Source organism: Haematobia irritans, chromosome 2, assembly GCF_050003625.1.
Source record: "Haematobia irritans isolate KBUSLIRL chromosome 2, ASM5000362v1, whole genome shotgun sequence".
Lineage (NCBI taxonomy): Eukaryota > Metazoa > Arthropoda > Insecta > Diptera > Muscidae > Haematobia > Haematobia irritans.
The window spans coordinates 71,726,817-71,750,421 of NC_134398.1; the positions used below are offsets into that span (position 1 = coordinate 71,726,817).

Below are 23,605 nucleotides of genomic sequence, written 5' to 3' on the forward strand. Positions count from 1 at the left end.
GCAATTTGAATATATACATTTTTTGTTTCTAAAAAGGTTATGACGACCTTTAAACCTACAAATGCATTTATGAATATATATTGTAAAGCGGAAAAGGACTTAATAAACATTTTTCAGCTTGAAAACTGAACATAGTACTTACCATTAAAGAAAATTGCGAAGTTTGAAGGAAATAAATTGGAGTTCAAAATTGCAAAAATGTCTTTAGTAACATACAAAGTTCACGATGGGCGTATTATTGGTCATATTTACAAATTATAAGTAATTCTGAACTATTTTGTGGGAGGCATTAATTTAGTACATTTTTATGCTACATTTACTCTTTTTTGTTCAGTGTGAGAGCTCCAAGCTAAAACCACCTTTGAGGCACACATGAATTAAATTCGTAAATGGCCATTTAAATTTTTTTTTTTTTTAAATTCAGACAAGAAAATCACCAACACCTGGACGTACTCCCAACATAGATTAGGTGCTGTCAGGACGAAGAAAATATCGAGTTCATCAACATTTAGGTCAATGTCCACAAGGCTGTGATAAAAACGCCCAGATGAGTAGACAAACAAATCCATGACCTGCTAGAAATTTCATTTCGGAGATAGCCACCTTTTTTTCTGGACACGCATCAAATATTTAGAGAACCTACATTTTCATGATGGGAGGTGGTTTTCCATTTTCCTTTTTCTTGGGAAGGTTCATAATTGGTGTCATTGTGTCACCTTGAAAGGTCTACGTAATTATCAAAAGGGAGAATTCAAAATAGAAGCATACTTCCATTTCTGGGGCATGTCAATAAAATTAAAGATAAATTTCAATGCTATCAAAAACTAGGTCAATGGATTGTTTTCCTTATACTCTCATATATCGATGTGTTTTATAAAATATGTACATATATATAATTTTTTATGTATATATCTAAGAGCCTAGATTTTTGAATAATTAAATTTCCCTTTTCTTTACAGTGGCAAAATCGTACAAAAAGTATTCTTTATTTAATCTATCGGTCATTTTTGGCGGCTTTCTTCATTGCTGTTGTTATTGATTCAATGATTGACCATTACCAATATGCCAGTTTTGGATTGTACTTCATCTACATGACTAATTGGGGCATATTGCTTTGTATGATCACCAATGTATACGCACTTATTTTAGTCCTCATTTGGCATTACCGTCCAGAATATGCGGGTGAGTTTACTTAGCGAATTTAACTATATTAATATTAGATCATTGCTGTAACTGAGATCTTAAATTAGGTAGGATTTTAAGACCATCTTTTCAAAATGCGCCTCAAGATATGCTTTAGATTTATGCAAATATTAATAAATGTTCAATTTAAACTTCGTGACTTTAATTTACGAGGTAGTTATTTTTTTCTTGAGTTGACAGAACTATTAATTACATCTGTGCTACATATTTGAGGTAGGGGTGTGCACGTGACACGAAATTGTCGTGACTCACGAAAATGTTCGTGATTCGTGCGTGAGTCGTGAGTCACGCTCATGATAACAGCGTGAGTGTGATTAACAAACCAAAATGTCGTGCGTGAGCGTGAGTCACGAAAATAATATCTTCGTGAGTGTGCGTGAGTAACGAACTACACTCACTATTTGAAGCGTTTTTATCTTAAATCTAAAGATTCAATATTTCAGTTAATTTAAGGACGATTTTTTTAATCAAAAATGTGTTTCCTTAACTTAAGGAAAATTTGCTTAGTTGAAAGACATGCGACATTAACGAAGGGATGCAAATTTACAAAACTTGTGTCCTAAATTTAATGAAAAAAATTTTTGAAGCAAAGATTATAAACTTTCTTTTAATTAAAATGTCATTATTTTAAAGAAATTAGTCCTTAATATTGTGTATATTGCGCATCTTTACATTTAGGTTGGGTAGTAAATATTTTTTTCAGCGTAGGCATAATTTCGTACTCTTGTGTTAATTCTTTTTACTTAATCATTTTGAGTAAACTTTCACAAATACCAAGGCATCTAGAGTTTCATCAGATAAACGCGATCTTATGTCATAAGAACGTATTAAGAACACTACACGGATGAAAAGGACTGTTTTTCATATGTTTGGGTGCAAAAATTATATGTTTGGAACTCAATTTTTTTAACACAATATTTTTAAGTACAAGCATACAATGTTAATAAACTAGCATAACATGTTTGTGACATATATGTTATTATGGTAGAACACATTATGTTTGGAACATAAAATGTTTGTAAATTTAATATGCTTAGATGCACACATATATTAATTTGGAAATAGCCTATAAACATATATGTGTTTAGAAAGAGAGACCTAGAGAGTTTGCTGCAAGTAAAATAATGGAAGTAACTAATTGGCGTCTTAAAAATATATCCACACAAAGAAAATTTCATTAAATTTTTTTACTGCCAATGTATATCCTAAGGTGAAACATAACATGTTTGAACAACACAAGCAATATTTTGCTTGCACCAATCCTGAAAATATATATGCTTGAAGCAAAATGTTACAGAAGCGATTTTTTTTTGAGGGTGTAGTCGGTAACATTGTTAACAAATAATTGTAAGCAGTAAGTGAGTGAGAGACCCTTTACTTTCTTTTCAATAACTTAATAATAATAATTCCTTCATCTTCTTATCCAATAAAATTATGATCCCAGCAAAAACTCTCATTACCCGGTAATCTTGTAGATAAGCCTTTCCTCCCAGGAGGAAAGTACTTCTCCCCAGGCATACATTCAGCCATGAAATAAGTAGTGTTTTTAAAGCATATAATCACCTAAAATATAATCACCCAGCAAAAAATTTGGATGTTCTTCCAAAGGCACAACTTTAGAAGCACTTCCTAAAGATGTACTCCCAAACATGTTCTTTATTTCAACTACACAGAAAAAAATATCACCAAAATATTTCCAATTAAAAAGTTAATTGAAGTTGAAAATTTTTTCAATTAATAAATTAATTGGTACAATTAACTTTTTAATCATGATAGAAACATTAAGTTAATTATGTCAACGATTGAAAATTTTAAAATTTTTAATTAAAAAATTAATTAATACAATTAATTTTTTAATCAAATTCGGACGACTAATTCAGTTAAAAAGTGCTGATTTTTTTTAAATTTTTAATTAAAAATGTATAAGTATGTATTAACAAATGATTGTTTGAATCATTTGTTAATCCAAATAAAAACTCTAAGCCAATTCAGAAAGTAATTAAAAATAGTTTCCTTTTTTAACTAATAAATTAATTGAGTTTTGCAATCAACATCAATTAAATTTTTAATTGAATCAATTAAAAAATTAATTGAAATTTGCTGAAAAAAATCAATTAATTTTTTAATCAAGAATTTTTTCTATGCCCATTTAAAACTGTGATAGATACTATCATTTTCGTGATTGGAGACATTTGAATTAAAAAATTAATTGGATCAATTAATTTGGTGATTGAATCAGAAAAAAAAATTTTGTGTGTACATAGGAAGTTCTTTTAATTCAATTATTTATAACTCGCTTTTTTCTTATTTTTAATGGGTAAATTTAATTTTTTTGTTTCAATAAAAATTATTGAAATTTTGTCGAAAAAATTTCTAAATCCATTCAAGAAATACTGCGATTTTTTGCCAATTTTGCACTACTTCCGGATCCAAAAAGAACATATTCACTACTTTTTTGGCGACGCTTTTTTCCTAGGCACTTATGCGTAGATATACCAAAGCTTGCAAAATTGTCTCAGACAACCAAATCTCAAAAATTTTGACTTAACTCGCCGATCGCAAGGGATCAAATATGGCGAGTCATGCTGTAATATGAACACCTCTTGAATAGAAACGAATATTGTACACTGTTAGAAAAATATGTTTTTCATATGTTTCGATATGAACAAAATGTGTCTCGGGCACAATTTTTTAAACACAATATATTTAAGTGCAAAACTGTAATGTTCCTAAACTATCATTACATGTTTGGAACACATATGTTAATATGTTAGAATGTATTATGTTTGGGACAAGAATGTTTCATAAAAATAATATGTGTGAATGTAAACATGTATAAATTTACAAATTTATAGTAAACATATATATTATTATTCAGGGAGTGACAGAGAGAGAGACAGAGAAAGAAATAGATGTGGGATTCGGGTGGGTTGACGAAAAATATCAACATAACACGGCGAGAGAATCAAAAGAGAGCAATTTCTGTGAAACTGCTTGTATGTTGTTTCAGAAAACTGTTTTATGTGTTCATTTGTTTTGGCTATGCGCTTGGCATGTTAATAAGGCTTCACCGAAAATTTGATATGCTTAAATCTAAATATTAGTTAATTTGAATATTAAATTTCGTATTCGGAGTAACTAGAATAGACACTCGGAACCAAGAGAATAGACATTTAATTAAAAACTAACATCATGTGTTTTTGCCTTGAGAGCCGCAATCTAAGTAGGTGTGGACATGTGTTTTGTTTATCATTTTGACATTATGGGCACAATTTTTTTCAAAAGAAATCGGAACGTACGACGAGTAAGTCAAAATATTTAAGAAGAAAGGAAATTAAAAAATTATTTTTCATTCCAGCGGCAAAACTCGAATCTCTAAAAGCAGAATAACATAAGTTTTTTGGCAAATTGTATTATAACTTGTATTATTATAATTTAACTCCGGCCTTAAAGCTAAAAATAAAATTAAGTACAAAATTATTCGTTAATAAATATTCATATATATGTTATTTGTATTTCTAAATACGATAAAATTTTAAATGCATTTAAAATGGTGTTAAATGTAGTAAAAAATAGTTCCCGCCTAAATAAATATATGTTTTTATTGTAAAATTATTTATGCTTATACTCGGCTTTCTGCTTTTGTTAGAGACAGTATGCTGCAAGTAAAATAATAGAATTAACCAATTAGAGCCTTAAAAATATATCCACACAAAAAAATTTCATTACAATTTGTTTCTACCAGTGTATGCTCTAAGGTGAAACATAATATGTTTGAACAATAAAAACAATATTTGGTTTTGACCAATCCTGAAAATATGTATGCTTGAAGTAAAATGTGTTTGGGGTATATCTTACAGAATCGATTTCTTTGAGGGTGCAATTATGTGAATAATTATACCCAATGGTACCATCATTTATTCTATTTTATGAAGTCATTAAGAGAATTTGGGAATAACAATTTGAAAATTACCGAAAAGTATTTATTGTTATCATTACAAATTAGTCATTATAACACACCGCAATGTAATGCAAAGTGTAAGTACAGCTTTAGTCCAAGTAATGCCAATTGTAATAAGATGTGGTTACATAGTTTTTGCTGGGATAATATACAAAGATTATAAATTGTTGTGACCCAAATTAAGGTTACATAATATTTCTTATTAAGTTTATATTGCTTCAGTATTTGTAGTGATCTATGAAAACAATTCAAAGCTATATTTATAACAATTAACAATTGACTATTTATATTATTTTTCTGTGATTATTTATAGACAAACTTTTAAATTTGGAGTCCTTGACAAGCCCTTTCCGCATATATTGGGCTATTCACATAACAACGCTGGTAGTTTCAATTGTAATCACTATAATTTACTGGTCTTTATTATACGATGGTAAGTATTTGATATTGAAAATAAAAGAATATATACAAGCTTCAAAGCTAAGGATTTTAAACGGAGATTCTTTCATAGCAACTCTTGTATCTATCTTTACAGCTAATGAAAGTAATTTAACTGCTACAAATATTCTGACTCATGCCCTCAATTCCATTTTAATGTTTGTGGATTTATTGATTGTCGCCCATCCTCTACGATTACTGCATGTATTCCTACCGGTTGTCTTTGGTATTATATATGCTATATTTTCGGCAATATATCAGCTATGTGGAGGAAAGAACATGTAAGTAGTTTTACTATTCTACGCTCGAAAAACCTGAAATTAAATTGCAATCCAAATGCATAGCATATTTTTTATTTGAAGATAGATAATAAAAAATACCTAAAGCATATCTTATTTTAAGGCCCCAAATAAGTAATTCCAGTTTCTAAACATTTCTTTGCTTCCAGCAAAGGTTAGGTTAGGTTAGTTAAGGTGGCAGCCCGACGTATCAGGTTCACTTAGACTATTCAGTCCATTGTGATACCACAGTGGTGAACTTCTCTCTCATCACTGAGTGCTGCCCGATTCCATGTTAATCTCAATGACAAGGGATATCCCTTTTATAGCCAAGTCCGAACGGCGTTCCAAATTGAAGTGAAACCACTTAGAGAAGCTTTGAAACATTCAGAAATGTCTCCAGCATTACTGAGGTGGGATAATCCACTGCTGAAAAAACTTTTTGGTGTTCGATCAAAGCAGGAATCGAACCCACGACCTTGTGTATGCAAGGCGGGAATGCTAACCCTTGGATTTTCTTCCAGAAAATGTCTTAAATATAATTGTGTTGGGAGAACTTTGTACTTACTTTCATTTATACATTTGTTTTTTTTTTTAAGACTGCATTATTTATTGAGTTAATTATCGACGAAGAAATGGAAAATAAATATGGGTTTTTATCTTATTTTTTGATCTATTCTCTCTCTAAAAATTTCGTACACACACCCTCAAAAAAAAATCGCTTCTTTAACATATGTTCCAAACATATTTTGCAGGAAGCACATATATTATTGGATACTGCCGAAACATTAATATGTTTGTTTTATGTGAACATATTATATGTTTGGAAGCAGTTTGAGCCCAAAAATATTATATGCTTGGAAGAATTTTTCCCAAAGACGATTGTGCTCATTGCCTAACATACTCGTAATTTTCACTTCCACGAAATATTTTAGTTCTTGGCACCTTTTTCTGTAATACAAATAATGTTGACGAAATTATTCACTTTTAGAAATTTTTTTAAATTTTACCTTTCGCCTGCACTTAGAATCGAACCGATGACCATACAGTTTGTAAACCAACACACTATCCACTAGACTACGTAGCTGTTATAGTCACCAGTAGATAATTATCGTTATAAGTTACATTTATATAGCATAGTTTGCAGCGCCCACGAGCCCATGCAAACATAACATTATTTAACAGAAACATACATTTGTTTGCCACGTGGAGCAGTGGTTAGCATGTCTGCCTTGTATGCAAAGGGTCGTGGGTTCAATCCCTGCTCCGACCGAAAACCTTTTTTTTTAATTTATACATTTTTATTTATACTATATTAATTTTTTATAATGAAACTTCGAAATGTGGGTTTTTAAAGATTTATAGTTAGTAACAGTGCTTGACATAAACGAAATTGATTGATTTTTGGATAAAATATATATTTTTTTTTTTTTTGCAAAAATAACAATTTTGTAACAAAAAACTGTTTTTGGTACAAAATTTTAAAATTTGGAAGGAATTCAAAAACTCTAACAAAAGAAGAACATGGAGTCGAGTATAAACATACATAAATAATTTTATCATATAAACATAAATTTATTTAGGTTTGAACAGTTTTTTATTAGCATTTAACACCATCGCTCTAAAATGTCTTTTCTTTTTCTTTAATAATTCATTTTAAAGAAAATAAACTTTTTAAATTGTTTTAGCTGCCAAACTCGAACTTAATGCCCGCTTTTATATTTGAAGGTGTCCGTCAACTCCTCGTGGACTACTTATTAATAAAGAGGAACTAAACTTTGTTTTTATACATTTTACTGTGTAATTTTTCACTATTTCCTCCTTATTGCATTTTACTGTCCCAACTCTATTTTTATGAAGATCCCTGATTTTTTTAACGAACCAAGAAAAAAATTGTGCCCAAATGCTAAAATGATAAACAAAACACATGTCCACACATACATAAAATGCTGCTCTCAAGGCGAAAACATATGCTGTTTGTTTTTCAAATGTCTATTCTCTTGGTTCCGAATGTCTATTCTCTTTATTCAAATTAAATAATATTTAGACTTAAGCATATCAAATTTTTGGCCTTATCATAAAACAATTTTCCGAAACAACATACAAGTGGTTTCACAGAAATTGTTCTCTTTTGATTATTTCGCTGTGTTATGTTGATATCTTTCGTCAACTCTCCCGGTTTCCATCTCTATTTCTTTCTCTATACTCTCTCTCTGTCGCTCTCTGAATAAAATATCACAACATATATATGTTTACTCGAAATTTGTAAATTTATATATGTTTGCATTCACACATATGATTTTTATGAAACATTCATGCTTCAAACATAATATATTCTAACATATTAACATAGATGTCCCAAACATTTAGTGTTAGTTTAGGAACATTACATGTGTGCACTTAAATATATTGTGTTTTAAAATTGTGCCCGAAACACATTTTGCTTATATCGGAACATATGAAAAACATATTTTTCTAACAGTGCACATATATACACAGTCTTACACAAGTTTACATACGTTTAAAGAATTAGTATTTTCTTTAAATAATAAATTATTAGAAAATATGCCCATATATGATGTAGTTTTACTAAATTAATTTGAAAAACAAAGTACTTGTTAATTTTCAAAAAGATTTTTTAGTGTGGTTTATAAACACAAAAAGAAACATATTTAGTTAAGAAGTAAAAAAATCAAGGGTATGTAAACTTGTGTAAGACTGTGTATGTTTAGAAATGTCAGAGAGAGCGAGAGAGTAGAAAAGAAAGATAATGGTTCATATAGACCGGTTTTCCGATTTGACTTCTTTGGCTTCTAGATACAGCAATTTATCTGAGAATTGAATTAGACTCGAAATCTAGAGGTCTGTTAGATCCATAAAGTTCTGTGTTAATTTTGGTTTACATCGGTATGGGTTTAAATTTGGAGAACTCTGTATATACAGTTCTCCCGATTTAAATTTTTTAAGGGAAAGAAGGACTCTCATCATCCAAATAGAATGAAACTAGAAGAAAGTTTTCCCCATTTTACTTCTCGTGCTAATGCGTAAATGGGTAAAATATTGTTACGTTTTTATATTGAGGCGTGTTTAATAACCCGATAATTAAAACACAGTCCTTTTCAAATAACGACAATCTACAATTTATTAGTTTAACTGATGGCTTCACTTATTTGCTCTACGATGTGTACTGTATAAACTTTAGCTTACGACTGACTTGACTGCTCCCTCCGCCAGGGGCTTATATACCGTGATTTGACGATTTCGAAAATTCTGGATAGTCTGGCCTACAACCATCTAGAACTATCTTGTACAATTTATCTAACACCACATATTCAACTGGTTATCTTCATTGCCTACAGCCATCTGGAATATTCTATCGGCGTTACTTTATAGGTGATATGGCACACATACTTTTAGGCTTATGCTAATAATCTAGTGCATTCTACTAGATTAGGTAGATGTCGTGCAGGCATAAAACAAAAGGCGTTACTTTTACAATGAACGATTGGAAACACAAAAGATGTTTAAGAAATTACTAGAAAATAAAGAAATGACTCTAACAAGTTATGACGTAATTTATCGTTACAATTTGAAATTTAAATTAACGTAAACAATTTTAAATAAACTTAAATCAAGAAATATCACATTCGTAACAATATAAAGAATTTAGATTTCAAAACAAATAAAAGGTCATATTTCATCGGATTTTCTTGTACGCTTAGAGGAGATATTTAAGATTGCTCTAAAACTTTACAAAAACGTATCCATAAGTTGAAGTTTCAAACTTAACTTCGGGAAGAACACTATTTGAACCGATCTGCTTGGGAGAGTATCTGTCATCAAAATCCTCTTAAATTCTATATTTTATCAAGTAGCCCGCTACGACTACGAGATTGCAAAGGAAATTATTATATTTGATTCATAGTGGTGCGTATTTAAAATTCAGCCCGGTCGAATTTAAGGCGGTATTCACTCGTTTTTGAATTAGGATATCTATCACTTGCAATTTTCTCTCTCTCTCTATAAATGTTGCTAATATTTGGTCACCATTGCTTTTGTTCTTCCACCTATTTATCACGTAATTGACTGACGTTTCATATGAATTTATTTTCTTATTATTTCTGCTCGATGTCCTTCGTTTTTATGATTTTTGATTAATTGTTAAATTTTATTATCCAATATTTTTACTAAACTCGTCTTCAACGAGGATATTAATCTTTTTTAATAAAGTAGATATTAAGATAGTGTTCCAGTCTGTTTTTTTCTACAATAATTGGAAGTCAACTTTTATAAAAAAAACAGACTTACACTCTCGGTTCATTCATACTTTCTCTTTTTGGTAATTTGTTAAAACATTTTTAAAAGAAATTGTTGGAGCGTTATTTAAGTTACAGTAAGAAGAAACATGATTGTCACAATCATATTTGAAGAGCAAAATAATATGATAGGAGCTATTTTTGCGGCGACCATGTAACATTTTCATCTGCAACCATGTTGGCTCAGTGAACATGGTTCTAAGAAAAATATAATTGTCCTCATCTAAAATATTATTATATTGATAAAAAGAATTTTGTTTGAATGAAAAGACAATGGTCACGATTTAAAATGTTATGGTATACATTCAAAATGTTTTTCTTCTAGTTAAAAGAACATGGTCACAACCTAACATGTTTTGATCTTTATGAAGAAACTTTTTTCAACGTCGAAAAACGTTGTTTTCTTTTCTCAAGCCACTTGAGAAAAGAAAACACAAAATTAACTTTATTTATTTGTTTTTATTTATTTATAAACTAAATCATTGTTTATTTGTATTTATAATGCCGTTCAAGCAAACATCATATATTTTTACACACTATTTTATTTCAATTTCAACAATCAGTAATTATTCCATATTTACATCGTGCCCATCAAATGTACAAACGCAGACATCATGTAACTGCAAATAAAAATAAATGATACCATATAGCAAAATGCAGAACAAAAAACAGGTACATTTTTTCAATTACACTTTCCTTTTTTGTCTTCAAATAAAACCACGTGTCACTTCTGAATAAATAAATTAACACAAAACAGTAAATCCGTATTCTTCGTCCATTCCAAGAAACAAGCAACACACGACTTTCGCTGCAAAAAAGTTAAAAAATTAAATGGTCACGAAAAGAATGTAAATGGTCTTTATGACCATGTAATGGTTCTAGACATGTCTATACTCAACCTATAAAAATACTTTTTCCCCTGTAAAAAAGTAAAAAAATGGAATGGTCAGGAACATGATTTTCCCGACCATTTAATAGTCTCAAATTCTATCATTTAAATGATAGAACATGTTTGCGGTATTTGAGAACCATTCAAATGCTTATTGCCACCATACATTTTTCTCCGCTCGAAAACTATTTTTACAAAGACAAAATATATGGGTTTCACGGCAATTACATGCTCTAGATAAGCATTAAACATGATTTTTCTGTGCGTGTATAAAAAAGTAATGATAAAATATCCTATAACATTTTTCATGGATGTATATCTTAAATGTTTCAATTTCTAGAACAAGTTTAAATACATACTTGAAATACATATGAGCTCTGTTAACTAAAATAGTATATTGTAACGTATTTGTGAATCTCAACAAAAGATAGATGCATATTGTAATACATCACTGACAACTAGCGGTATTTGCTGCTAAAATGTCAAAATGAAATAAAATAAGTTACCCAGCAAAAAAGCGTTGCCAAAAAAGCAATAAAAATGTTCTTTTCGTATCCAAAAGAAGTGCAAATTTGACTTAAATAGAAGCAATGAATTTTACATAAGCTTGTCGTAGGGTTGAAGTCATCTTTTCAAACATCCGCTACATTGCTTTCGAATTAGTTCTTCTGATGTGACTATATGTCAGTATTTCGGATTTTATTTAAAAACAAAATAAGGAAAAACTTGAAAAAATTTTAATTTTTTCGACTTTTATGTATCTCTACATAGAGACGTTTTGAATAATACTAGCAAATATTTTATCGCAAATTTTACGTCTATCAAGAAATTGATCGCCACAGCTTTCCCGTATTTTTTGGATATTGCCATTATAACACTTATACTTATTGTATTTTATTCCCGGTAAAATTGCGAAAACAGCGGAATTTTATATATCAATCAAAAGTAATTCTTGTGAAGTGAAAATTATGTCCATTTCTGGAAGAGCATTTTTGGATGTACATTTAAAGTAATGACTTGATGGGTTAATAACCCAGCAAAAAAAGCGTCGCCAAAAAAGTAATGAAAATGTTCTCATTGGATCCGGAAGTGGTGCAAAATTGACGCAGAAGCGATGAATTTAACATGGGCTTGTCATAGGACGGAAGTCCTCCATTTCAACAGCCGTTGCATTGAATTTGCATCACTTCTTTAGGTGTGATCCGAATTCAATATTTTGGATGTAAATTTAAAAATTCTGTAATATTTTGTCAAATAAATAATTTTTATAATTTTTTATAATTATTAATGGATTCTAATGCTTGTCGGAACCGTTTGACCTGAAATATATTCAAAAATTCACAATTTTTTCAGATTGGATTTAGAATTTTTGTCGACAAAATTTAAATGATTTGTACCATTTTATGAATTTTTATTCTGTTTTTAACCTATTTGAAACAAAAAAAGTTAAAATTATCCATTAAAAGTATGAAAAACACAAGTTATAAAAAATTGAATTAAAAGAACTTCCTGGGTAGTTAAAATAATGAACATCATTGGGAGTGCATCTTCTGGAAGTGCTTTTAAAGTTGTGCCTTTGGAAGAACTTCCAAATTTTTTTGCTGGGAGCCTTTATAAACGAAACCAACAAGACGTGTTTTTCTGATTTCACAAATTTTTACTTGCCCATAACGATTTTAATTTTAAACAAGTGAGTAAAGTAGAAAGTCGTGCGGGGCCGACTATATCATACCCTAAACCACCCCTACTGAATTAGTAAACATAAGCATTTGTGGGGTATCATTGGTATAGGTTTTGGAGAACATAAAGGGGGGTACATGTTTATGGTAGTCTTGTCACAATCTGAACCGAAATGTCTGATATTAGGATCTATAGTTTATTTTGCACCAAAAGAGTTAGTATGCCACTAATATTGAGTCCATTATTAAAAAAGAGGAAATCGGTCAATTAGTTGTGGGTAATAAATCCAAATTTGTAAAAATCGGGCAATATTATTATGTAAGAGCTACATGTAAGTCTAAATACGAACAGCTAGTACATCGAAATTTTTGAAATTTGAATAACATAGGTTAATAAATAAGAGTATTATGGCCAAATATGACAAAATGAGCGATATATGGGAGCTATATCTAAATTTGACCACTATGTGGTTTAGGGTATAAAAAGCTAAGGTTCAACAATTATCGAAAATCGTAAAAGTGAAGGACATGAAGCCGAAATAAGAAGAAAATAAATAAGAACAAACATGTCGACAAGACTAAAGACATTGTTTCATTCGAATATTTTTTGTCTGAAATCTGTTCTTTTGGTAATATTTTTTATGTTCAATACAATTTACCAATTGTTCTTTTAAGCACCTTCTGCAGATTTTTTCGCCGTCATTCGAAAAGTCACTTTTTCCATTCTGATAACAATTCCTATTACACACAGAGGCAAGCAAAGGAAAATGTTGTCATAATGAATGGAAGGTGATGCCTGAACTCAAGAATCGAAAATTGGCTACTATTCGAAACTTTAATAACCATTTTAATATTATAACCACCAACCATTACAGCATATTAAATTTTTTATTTTTATTTTACAGCAAAGGAAAACCTTACATATATCATGTGATTGATTGGGATACGCCTGTGAATGCTACTTTGACAGTAATAGGATGCCTTCTTTTATCTTGTGTAGTTTATATGGCTCTCTTCACGATTTACAAACTTAGAACCCTCTTGTACCGTCGTGTCAATAAAGCCTCTTTCATCCTACCGGTGACTACACCACCGCCACCGATTACCAAGAAGAAAGCCGGTACTGGAATCCGTCATTCGGCACCTGGTATTTCAATGGTGCTAGGCAAAACAAATCTCGCATTCTCTAAAAGTTCTGAAGATGTAAATCAGCCTTAGGAGAATGAAATCTACAAATATTTTTTTTTTTTAATTTATTGAATTGTATAAATAATATAGAGCAAGTAGTTTAAGTATTGCTTAAAGTCTGTATAAACAAAATATTTTACACATTTAATTATGCACCTTTGCTTGATGCGAATTTTGTTCATAACTTTGATAGTTCTTTTAGAAATCTAATGTAGTTAGTCTCAGGGGAATATATTATTGAATTCATTGTAGAATTTAAGATTATAAGTAGAAAAATATTTCTATTATTTATGTACGTAAATATTTAACGAATAAGAAGTTACGAGAATTGTTGTTAAAATATACACACTTGAAAAATATTCTATGCTAATGTTTCTTGCAATTATGACTTAATGTGCCACTTTTTATTGTAAGTGACACTCTTTTTACGCCACTTTTTAGATGTTCTCAACAGTAACGTTACTTCGACTCAAATATATATTTTCTTGGGCTATATATCTGTGTAGAAGAGGGTAAGTGAAGGGTGAGCAATGTTGTGTTGTGAGGTAGTAACCTCCTCTCTATGTTATGTATTGGTTTTGGGGTGTGTTCACCCGAAAAGGGGGTCCTACATATCTGGTCATGCTAACTACTCCTACACCGAAAGAAAAAGCGTTCGTCACATTGACGATTCAGTTTCATCAATGCGTTTTCGTCTATGCGATGAAAAGTTTCGTCCATGTGAGTATTTCGGTAGTCCATGTGACGAAATCAATCATCAAAGTCAATTTACTTCTTTTCATAGCTCGTCACTTTGACGATCTAGTTTCGTCTACGAGACGAAATTATTTGATTCCCGATTCGGGGAAACTTAACCAAAATTAACATTTGATTTAAATTTAATTCTTCTATATGAAGTCCCATTATATGAATTACACATTTGTATATAAGTTGGACAAAAGTTTTAAGTGTTTTATTTCCATGATGTATAATGGATGCTGGTTTTCGTCAATGCGATGAAAGAATCTTCAAATTGATGAAACGCAAGGTATACGGTATATATAGTATATGAATGATTGTAATTTACATTTTCCATTAGTACTAAAGTGAAATACATAAAAGTCGAATCAATCGCCCATGTGACGAAACAGTTCAATGCGATGATAAAATGCATACGTTCTGTAGATGTGTATTTAACAGGTTGGCTGATAAGTCCAAGGTCTAACGAAGAAAAACACATTTTTTTTTTTTGTCAAAATTCGTTTTTATTATTCAACACAGTTCCTTCCAAGAGCGATACAATGATTATAACGACCTTCCAATTTTTTGATACCATTTTGGTAGTACTCCTTCGGTTTTGCCTCAAAATATGCCTCAGTTTCGGCGATCACCTCTTCATTGCAGCCAAATTTTTTCCCTGCGAGCATCCTTTTGAGGTCTGAGAACAAGAAAAAGTCGCTGGGGCCAGATCTGGAGAATACGGTGGGTGGGGAAGCAATTCGAAGCCCAATTCATGAATTTTTGCCATCGTTCTCAATGACTTGTGGCACGGTGTGTTGTCTTGGTGGAACAACACTTTTTTCTTCATATGGGGCATTTTTGCCGGGATTTCGACCTTCGAACGCTCCAATAACGCCATATAATAGTCACTGTTTCTTAAGATAATCGATAAAAATTATTCCATGCGCATCCCAAAAAACAGAGGTCATTACTTTGCCAGCGGACTTTTGAGTCTTTCCACGCTTCGGAGACGGTTCACCGGTCGCTGTCCACTCAGCCGACTGTCGATTGGACTCAGGAGTGTAGTGATGGAGCCATGTTTCATCCATTATCACATAACGACGGAAAAACTCGGGTGTGTTACGAGTTAACAGCTGCAAACACCGCTCAGAATCATCAACACGTTGTTGTTTTTGGTCAAATGTGAGCTCGCGCGGCACCCATTTTGCACAGAGCTTCCGCATATCCAAATATTGATGAATGATATGACCAACACGTTCCTTTGCTATTTTTTACGGCCTCTTCTATCTCGATCAACTTCATTTTACGGTCATTCAAAATCATTTTGTGGATTTTTTTGATGTTTTCGTCGGTAACCACCTCTTTCGGGCGTCCACTGCGTTCATTGTCGCCCGTGCTCATTTCACCACGCTTGAATTTTGCATACCAATCAATTATTGTTGATTTCCCTGGGGCAGAGTCCGTAAACTCTTTATCAAGCCAAGTTTTTGCTTCCACCGTATTTTTTCCCTTCAGAAAACAGTATTTTATCAAAACACGAAATTCCTTTTTTTCCAAAAGTTGCTTCACAAAAGACGCTCTATCTCACAAACTAATTGACTTACAGACGTCAAATTTTGACACGAATCATTTGAAGGATGGTACTATATAAAAATAATATGCATTTAATACTAACGACGCCATCTATTGTCAGACCGGGGACTAATCAGCCAACCTGTTATTTCTCTACCCAAAAAACCACACACTGGCAAATGCGCTTGCTGCGTTTCTGTAACTGTACACAGCTTTTATTAATGAGAGCAAAATCATTTTTTGTTGGGTATATCATGCTCTCTCCACATTTAACTTAACTCAAACGAACATGGTTGTTTTTAAATTGGCTTCCACGATGTATGAGCAGGGCTGTGGAGTCGAGCCAATTTTGCTCGACTCCGACTCCAGCATTTTTCATCAGCTCGACTCCGACTCCGGAGTCGACTCCGGGTAATATAACTAAATCTCATTTTAATACCACTAATTTGTAGTTCTATTGTGGGGGTACCGTAAGTGGATCGATATAAAGTATCGTATTTATTTATGTGTGCACAAAAAAAGGTCTTAATTTGACATTAGATGCCAATTGAACTCTATATTTCAAATTTAGGGCAATGTTTAATAAATAAAATAATGATATAAATACCCATCATAACATTTTAACCGTCAACCATGTTGGCTCAGTGAACATGGTTTAAAAAAAAATATAATTGTCCTCATCTAAAATGTTATTATATTGATAAAAAGAATTTTGTTTGAATGAAAAGACAATGGTCACGATTTAAAATGTTATGGTATTCATTAAAAATGTTTTTCTCCTAGTTAAAAGAACATGGTCACAACCTAAAATGTTTTGATCTTTACGAAAAAACTTTTTTCATCGTCGAAAAAATGACGCCACTTGAGAAAAGAAAACACAAAATTAACGTTATTTGTTTGTTTTTATTTATTTATAAACTAATTCATTGTTTATTTGTATTTATAATGCCGTTCAAACAAACAACATGTATTCTCCGTCCATTCCAAGAAACAATCAACACACGACTGACGCGCAAAATGAAAATCGTGTGTACCTCCTCAATGTTTTTATAAAATTCTTTTCGCTGCAAAAAAGTTAAAAAATTAAATGGTCACGAAAAAAATGTAAATGGTCTTTATGGCCATGTAATGGTTCTAGACATGTCTATACTTAACCTATAAAAATACTTTTTTCCCTGTAAAAAAGTAAAAAAATTGAATGGCCAGGTACATGATTTTCCCGACCATTTAATGGTCTCAGATTCTATTATTTAAATGATAGAACATGTTTGCGGTATTTCAGAACCATTCAAATGCTTAATGCCATCATACATTTTTCTCCGCTCGAAAGACAAAAGACAAAATTCATGGTTTTCGCGTCAATTACATGCTCTAGATAAGCATTAAATGGATGCGGCAACCATGTCCAAACATGGTTTTTCTGAGCGTGTATAGAAATAAAATTTTAACTAAATTTTCTATAGAAAAAAATATTTCTATAGTAATAAAATTTTGAATAAATTTTTTATAGAAATAAAAATATGCTATAGAAATAAAATTTTGACAATAACAAAAGTTATTTTTTTGACAAAATTTTCTATAAAAAACAACTTTGAAACAATTTTCTGTCAATATTCCACATATGTATATGGCCTTAAAATAAAATTAAAATAAAAATAATATCGATTGTTCGAAATATTTCAAATAAATTGATATGGGCATTAAAATGGATCGATCCAGCCCATCTGCCAGTCTAACATTCTAGGAAATATAAAAAGATAGCCGTAATTGGAAGTTGATTTTCATTTACAATCATGCTGTACATTGATCGAATGAATAACGCAATGGAAACTAAGTTGCGTAAAAACTTGCTTAGTTACAAAAATGTGAAGTGTTTTAAAAAATTTGGTTCAGCCGGAGTCGGAGTCGAGTACAATTTTTACGACACCGACTCCAGCAAAATCCTCAGACTCCGACTCCGGCTCCACAGCCCTGTGTATGAGAGCAATTAAAGTCGTCAAATTGACGAAAAAAGTAATCATGTAGACGAAAAATTTCTTATACTCCGTTGTTTTTTGTTTTTTTTTTTCTGTGCGGTAAGAATATTTCAAATGGTTCTTCTCAGTTGATGAGTTTAGTTCAAAGTGTAAAGATGGTCGAGCATGTCGAAAATAAAGAGCTATTTGACTAAAGTTGTGATAGTGAAAAGAAAAAAAAAATGAGTAAAACCTAAAAGACATGAAGTGTTATATATGGAATATGGAATAAATTTTTGACGAATATTTTAAGCATTTAAATGTTATCATTTGCTTGTGGAACATTATAAAGGGTGATTCTTTTGAGGTTAGGATTTTCATGCATTAGTATTTGACAGATCACGTGGGATTTCAGACATGGTGTCAAAGAGAAAGATGCTCAGTATGCTTTGACATTTCATCATGAATAGACTTACTAACGAGCAACGCTTGCAAATCATTGAATTTTATTACCAAAATCAGTGGCAGAAAATCCGCTTTTTTATCGACAAATTTTGTTCAGCGATGAGGCTCATTTGTGGTTGAATGGCTACGTAAATAAGCAAAATTGCCGCATTTGGAGTGAAGAGCAACCAGAAGCCGTTCAAGAACTGCCCATGCATCCCGAAAAATGCACTGTTTGGTGTGGTTTGTACGCTGGTGGAATCATTGGACCGTATTTTTTCAAAGATGCTGTTGGACGCAACGTTACGGTGAATGGCGATCGCTATCGTTCGATGCTAACAAACTTTTTGTTGCCAAAAATGGAAGAACTGAACTTGGTTGACATGTGGTTTCAACAAGATGGCGCTACATGCCACACAGCTCGAGATTCTATGGCCATTTTGAGGGAAAACTTCGGAGAACAATTCATCTCAAGAAATGGACCGGTAAGTTGGCCACCAAGATCATGCGATTTGACGCCTTTAGACTATTTTTTGTGGGGCTACGTCAAGTCTAAAGTCTACAGAAATAAGCCAGCAACTATTCCAGCTTTGGAAGACAACATTTCCGAAGAAATTCGGGCTATTCCGGCCGAAATGCTCGAAAAAGTTGCCCAAAATTGGACTTTCCGAATGGACCACCTAAGACGCAGCCGCGGTCAACATTTAAATGAAATTATCTTCAAAAAGTAAATGTCATGGACCAATCTAACGTTTCAAATAAAGAACCGATGAGATTTTGCAAACTTTATGCGTTTTTTTTTTTAAAAAAAGTTATCAAGCTCTTAACAAATCACCCTTTACAAGGATGCTTCTTCTTTTGACATGCTTTGGCATGCTCGAACAAAACATTCATCCAGTATAGAAAAAGCGTTAAAAGAAAAAATAGAAAATGAATTCGTTGCGAAGATTACAAGTGTAATTTTAAATTTATTTTGGACAATTTATTGTTTTACAAAAAATTTATATGTTATATGTTTGTGGAAGTATTTCTAAATTTACAGATAATTGCCGCAACATTTTTATATAGTTTTAAACTGAAATTAAAGGAGAAAGACGATTTGAATGAACAAAAAATTCAAAAGGAAAACGAAAATTTGGGCACAAAAATGGTGAGTTAAATTTTGTTCAAAATTCTACTAGGATCGAATATATTTTACAATAATTCAAAATATCAATTTTTAAACTCTTCTTTATAATTGTTTTATTTCACAGGATGAACCCATAAAACTTTTCATCCTTGCTAATGGTGATCTAAACACTATTGCGGTAACAGAATGTATGTGTATCTACACGGACGAAAAATACTGTTTTTCATATGTTTGGATGTAAAAATTATATGTTTGGAACTCAAATATTTTAACGAAATATTTTTAAATGCAAGCATATAATGTTCATAAACTCGCATAGCATGTTTGGGACATATGTATTAATATGTTAGATTCCTGCTTCGACCCACCACCTCAGTAATGCTGGTGACATTTCTGAGTGTTTCAAAGCTTCTATAAAAAGGAGGTCCCTTATCATTGACCTTAACATAGAATCGGGCAGCTCTCAGTGATAAGAGAGAAGTTCGCCACTGTGGTATGCTTGGATGCAAACATATATTAATTTAGAAATAGCCAATAAACATATATGTGTTTAGAAAGAGAGACCTAGACAGTATACTGCAAGTAAAAGAATGGAAGTAACCGATTATCGCCTTAAAAATATATATACACAAAGAAAATTTCATCAAATTTTTTTTTCTACAAGTGTGTGCCTGAGGTGAAACATAATATGTTTTAACAATACAAACAATATTTTGTTTGGACCAATCCTGAATATATATATATGAAGCAAAATGTGTTTGGGGCATATGTTACAGAAGCGACTTTTTTTTGAGGGTGTAGATGGTCATTTTGTCAAAATCAACATGTTTGGAAAATTTGTATGATAAATTTTATATACGTATTTATTTCGAACGAATATAATAATATCCGTCCATTCATTAATATAAATTTGTCTATGTGGCAAACATATCCGCTCTTACAACAAAATTGACTTATATTGATGAATACATCAAATTTGTGAACGGTTTATATCATATTGATGTATCGATTACATCATATTGATGAATGGATTACGTCAAATTTAGGAAAAGCATTCATCGCTGGGACGATCGCGTTTGTAGTGACGACGAAGGAGAATCGTATTTTTGAAGAATTTCATCATAGCAGATACGAAAAATATAATTGCATAGATGAAATACTTGCATCACCCGTACGTAATATAGTGATCTATGGGATGTCAATATGTGCATCACAGCGACGAATTACAATTCATCGCCATGATGAAAAATTCATCACCGGGATGAAATGTTACGTTAGCTCATTTTTGACGAAAAAATAGTCACCGGGACGTAAAAATTCGTTCTCATGACGAACATTTTCCTTTCACTATAGTGCCATTGCTAGTGTATAGTGACCCAATGCATATAACAAACCATCGAAAGATTCCAAAAATGTATTTTTATACCCTCCACCATAGGATGGGGGGTATATTAACTTTGTCATTCCGTTTGTAACACATCGAAATATTGCTTTAAGACCCCATAAAGTATACAGTATGTCAAGAAAGTCTTTTGACATAGCCAAATATTTCAAATTCCAGAAATAATAGAATAAAATAAATAATAAATAATAAAATAAAATATAATAATAAATAAATAATTGAATAAATTTTTTTTTTTAATTTCATTATATTTAATTTGGAACAAAACATAATTTTTATCCTATTGTCAAAACACTTTCTTGACATACTGTATATATTCTGGGTCGTGGTGAAATTCTGAGTCGATCTGAGCATGTCCGTCCGTCCGTCTGTTTAAATCATGCTAACTTCCGAACGAAACAAGCTATCGACTTGAAACTTGGCACAAGTAGTTGCTATCGATGTTGGTCGGATGGTATTGCAAATGGGCCATATCGGTCTACTTTTACGTATAGCCCCCATATAAACGGACAAATTTGGCTTGCGAGGCCTCTAAGAGAAGCAAATTTCATCCGATCCGGCTGAAATTTGGTACATGGTATTAGTATATGGTCTTTAACAACCATGCAAAAATTGGTCCACATTGGTCCATAATTATATATAGCCCCCATATAAACCGATCCCCAGATTTGGCTTGCAGAGCCCCTAAGAGAAACAATTTTCATCCGATCCGGCTGAAATTTGGTACATGGTGTTAGTATATGGTCTCTAACAACCATCCAAAAATTGGCTTATATCGGTCCATAATTATATATAGCCCCCATATAAACCGATCCCCAGATTTGGCTTGCAGAGCCTCTAAGAGAAACAATTTTCATCCGATCCGGCTGAAATTTGGTACATGGTGTTAGTATATGGTCTCTAACAACCATGCAAAAATTGGTCCATATCGGTCCATAATTATATATAGCCCCCATATAAACCTATCACCAGATTTGACCTCCAGATTTGAAAATTCTTCCCATTCGGTTGAAATTTGGTACGTGATGTTAGTATAGGGTATCCACAACCATGCAGGAATTGGTTCCTATCAGTCCATAATAATATATAGCTCCCATATAAACCGATCCCCAGATTTGACCTCCGGTGCCTTTTGGAGGAGCAAAATTCATCCCATCTGGTTGAAATTTGTTACGTGGTGGTAGTATATGATATTTAAGTCTTTCGTAGAAGTTTCTACGCAATCCATGGTGGAGGGTACATAAGATTCGGCCTGGCCGAACTTACGGCCGTATATACTTGTTATACCCACCACCATAAAATGGTGACGGGGGTATAATAAGTTTGTCATTCCGTTTGTAACACATCGAAATATCGATTTCCGACTATATAAAGTATATATATTCTTGATCAGGGAGAAATTCTAAGACGATATAAGCATGTCCGTCTGTCCGTCTGTCTGTCTGTCTGTCTGTCTGTCTGTCTGTTGTAATCACGCTACAGCCTTCAATAATGGCGCTATCGTCCCGAAATTTGGCACAGATTAGTTTTTTGTTTGCAGGCAGGTCAAGTTCGAAGATGGGCTATATCGGTCCAAGTTTTGATATAGTCCCCATATAAACCGACCTCCCGATTTGGGGTCTTGAGCCTATAAAAATCGTAGTTTTTATCAGATTTGCCTGAAATTGGAAATCCAGAGGTATTTTGGGACCATAAAGAGGTGTGTCGAAAATGGTCCGTATCGGTCCATGTTTTGGTATAGCCCCCATATAGACCGATCTCCCGATTTTGCTTCTTAGGCGTCTAGAAACAGTATTTTCTATCCGATGTGTCTGAAATTGAAAATCTAGAGGTATTTTAGGACCATAAGGAGGTGTGTCGAAAATGGTCCGTATCGGTCCATGTTTTGATATAACCCCCATATAGACCGATCTCCCGATTTTGCTTCTTGGGCGTCTAGAAACTATATTTTCCATCCGATTTACCTCAAATTGGAAATCTAGAGGTATTGTGGGACTATAAAGAGGTGTGTCGAAAATGGTCCGTATCGGTCCACGTTTTGGTATAGCTCCCATATAGACCGATCTCCCGATTTTGCTTCTTGCGCGTCTAGAAACAGTATTTTCTATCCGATTTGTATGAAATTGAAAATCTAGAGGTATTTTGGGAGCATAAAGAGGTGAGTCGAGAATGGTCCGTATCGGTCCATGGTTTGATATAGCCCCCATATAAACCAACCTCCCGATTTGGAGTCTTGGGCCTATAAAAACCGTAGTTTTTATCCAATTTGGCTGATATTGGAAATATAGAGGTATTTGAGAACCATAAAAAGGTGTGCCGAAAATGGTGCTCATCGGTCCATGTTTTGATATAGTCCCCATAGAGATTGATCTCCCGATTTTGCTTCTTGGGCTTCTAGAAACTATATTTACCATCCGCTTTGCCTGAAATT

The 23,605-nt window shown here is 32.2% G+C and overlaps 1 protein-coding gene across 3 annotated transcripts in view; it reads left to right on the forward strand.

The window, feature by feature from the left end:
* The window catches only part of LOC142225487 (protein rolling stone), a 43,547-nt gene extending 29,236 nt beyond the window's left edge, over positions 1–14,311 (forward strand). For all 3 annotated transcript variants that reach the window (XM_075295259.1, XM_075295260.1, XM_075295261.1), the window contains exons 3-6: positions 960–1,182; positions 5,478–5,597; positions 5,700–5,883; positions 13,670–14,311. In XM_075295259.1, coding sequence (XP_075151374.1) covers positions 960–1,182; positions 5,478–5,597; positions 5,700–5,883; positions 13,670–13,982 — 840 coding nt within the window. In that variant the 3' untranslated portion in view covers positions 13,983–14,311. The remainder of the gene's footprint in view (positions 1–959; positions 1,183–5,477; positions 5,598–5,699; positions 5,884–13,669) is intronic.
* Positions 14,312–23,605: the final 9,294 nt, after the last annotated feature.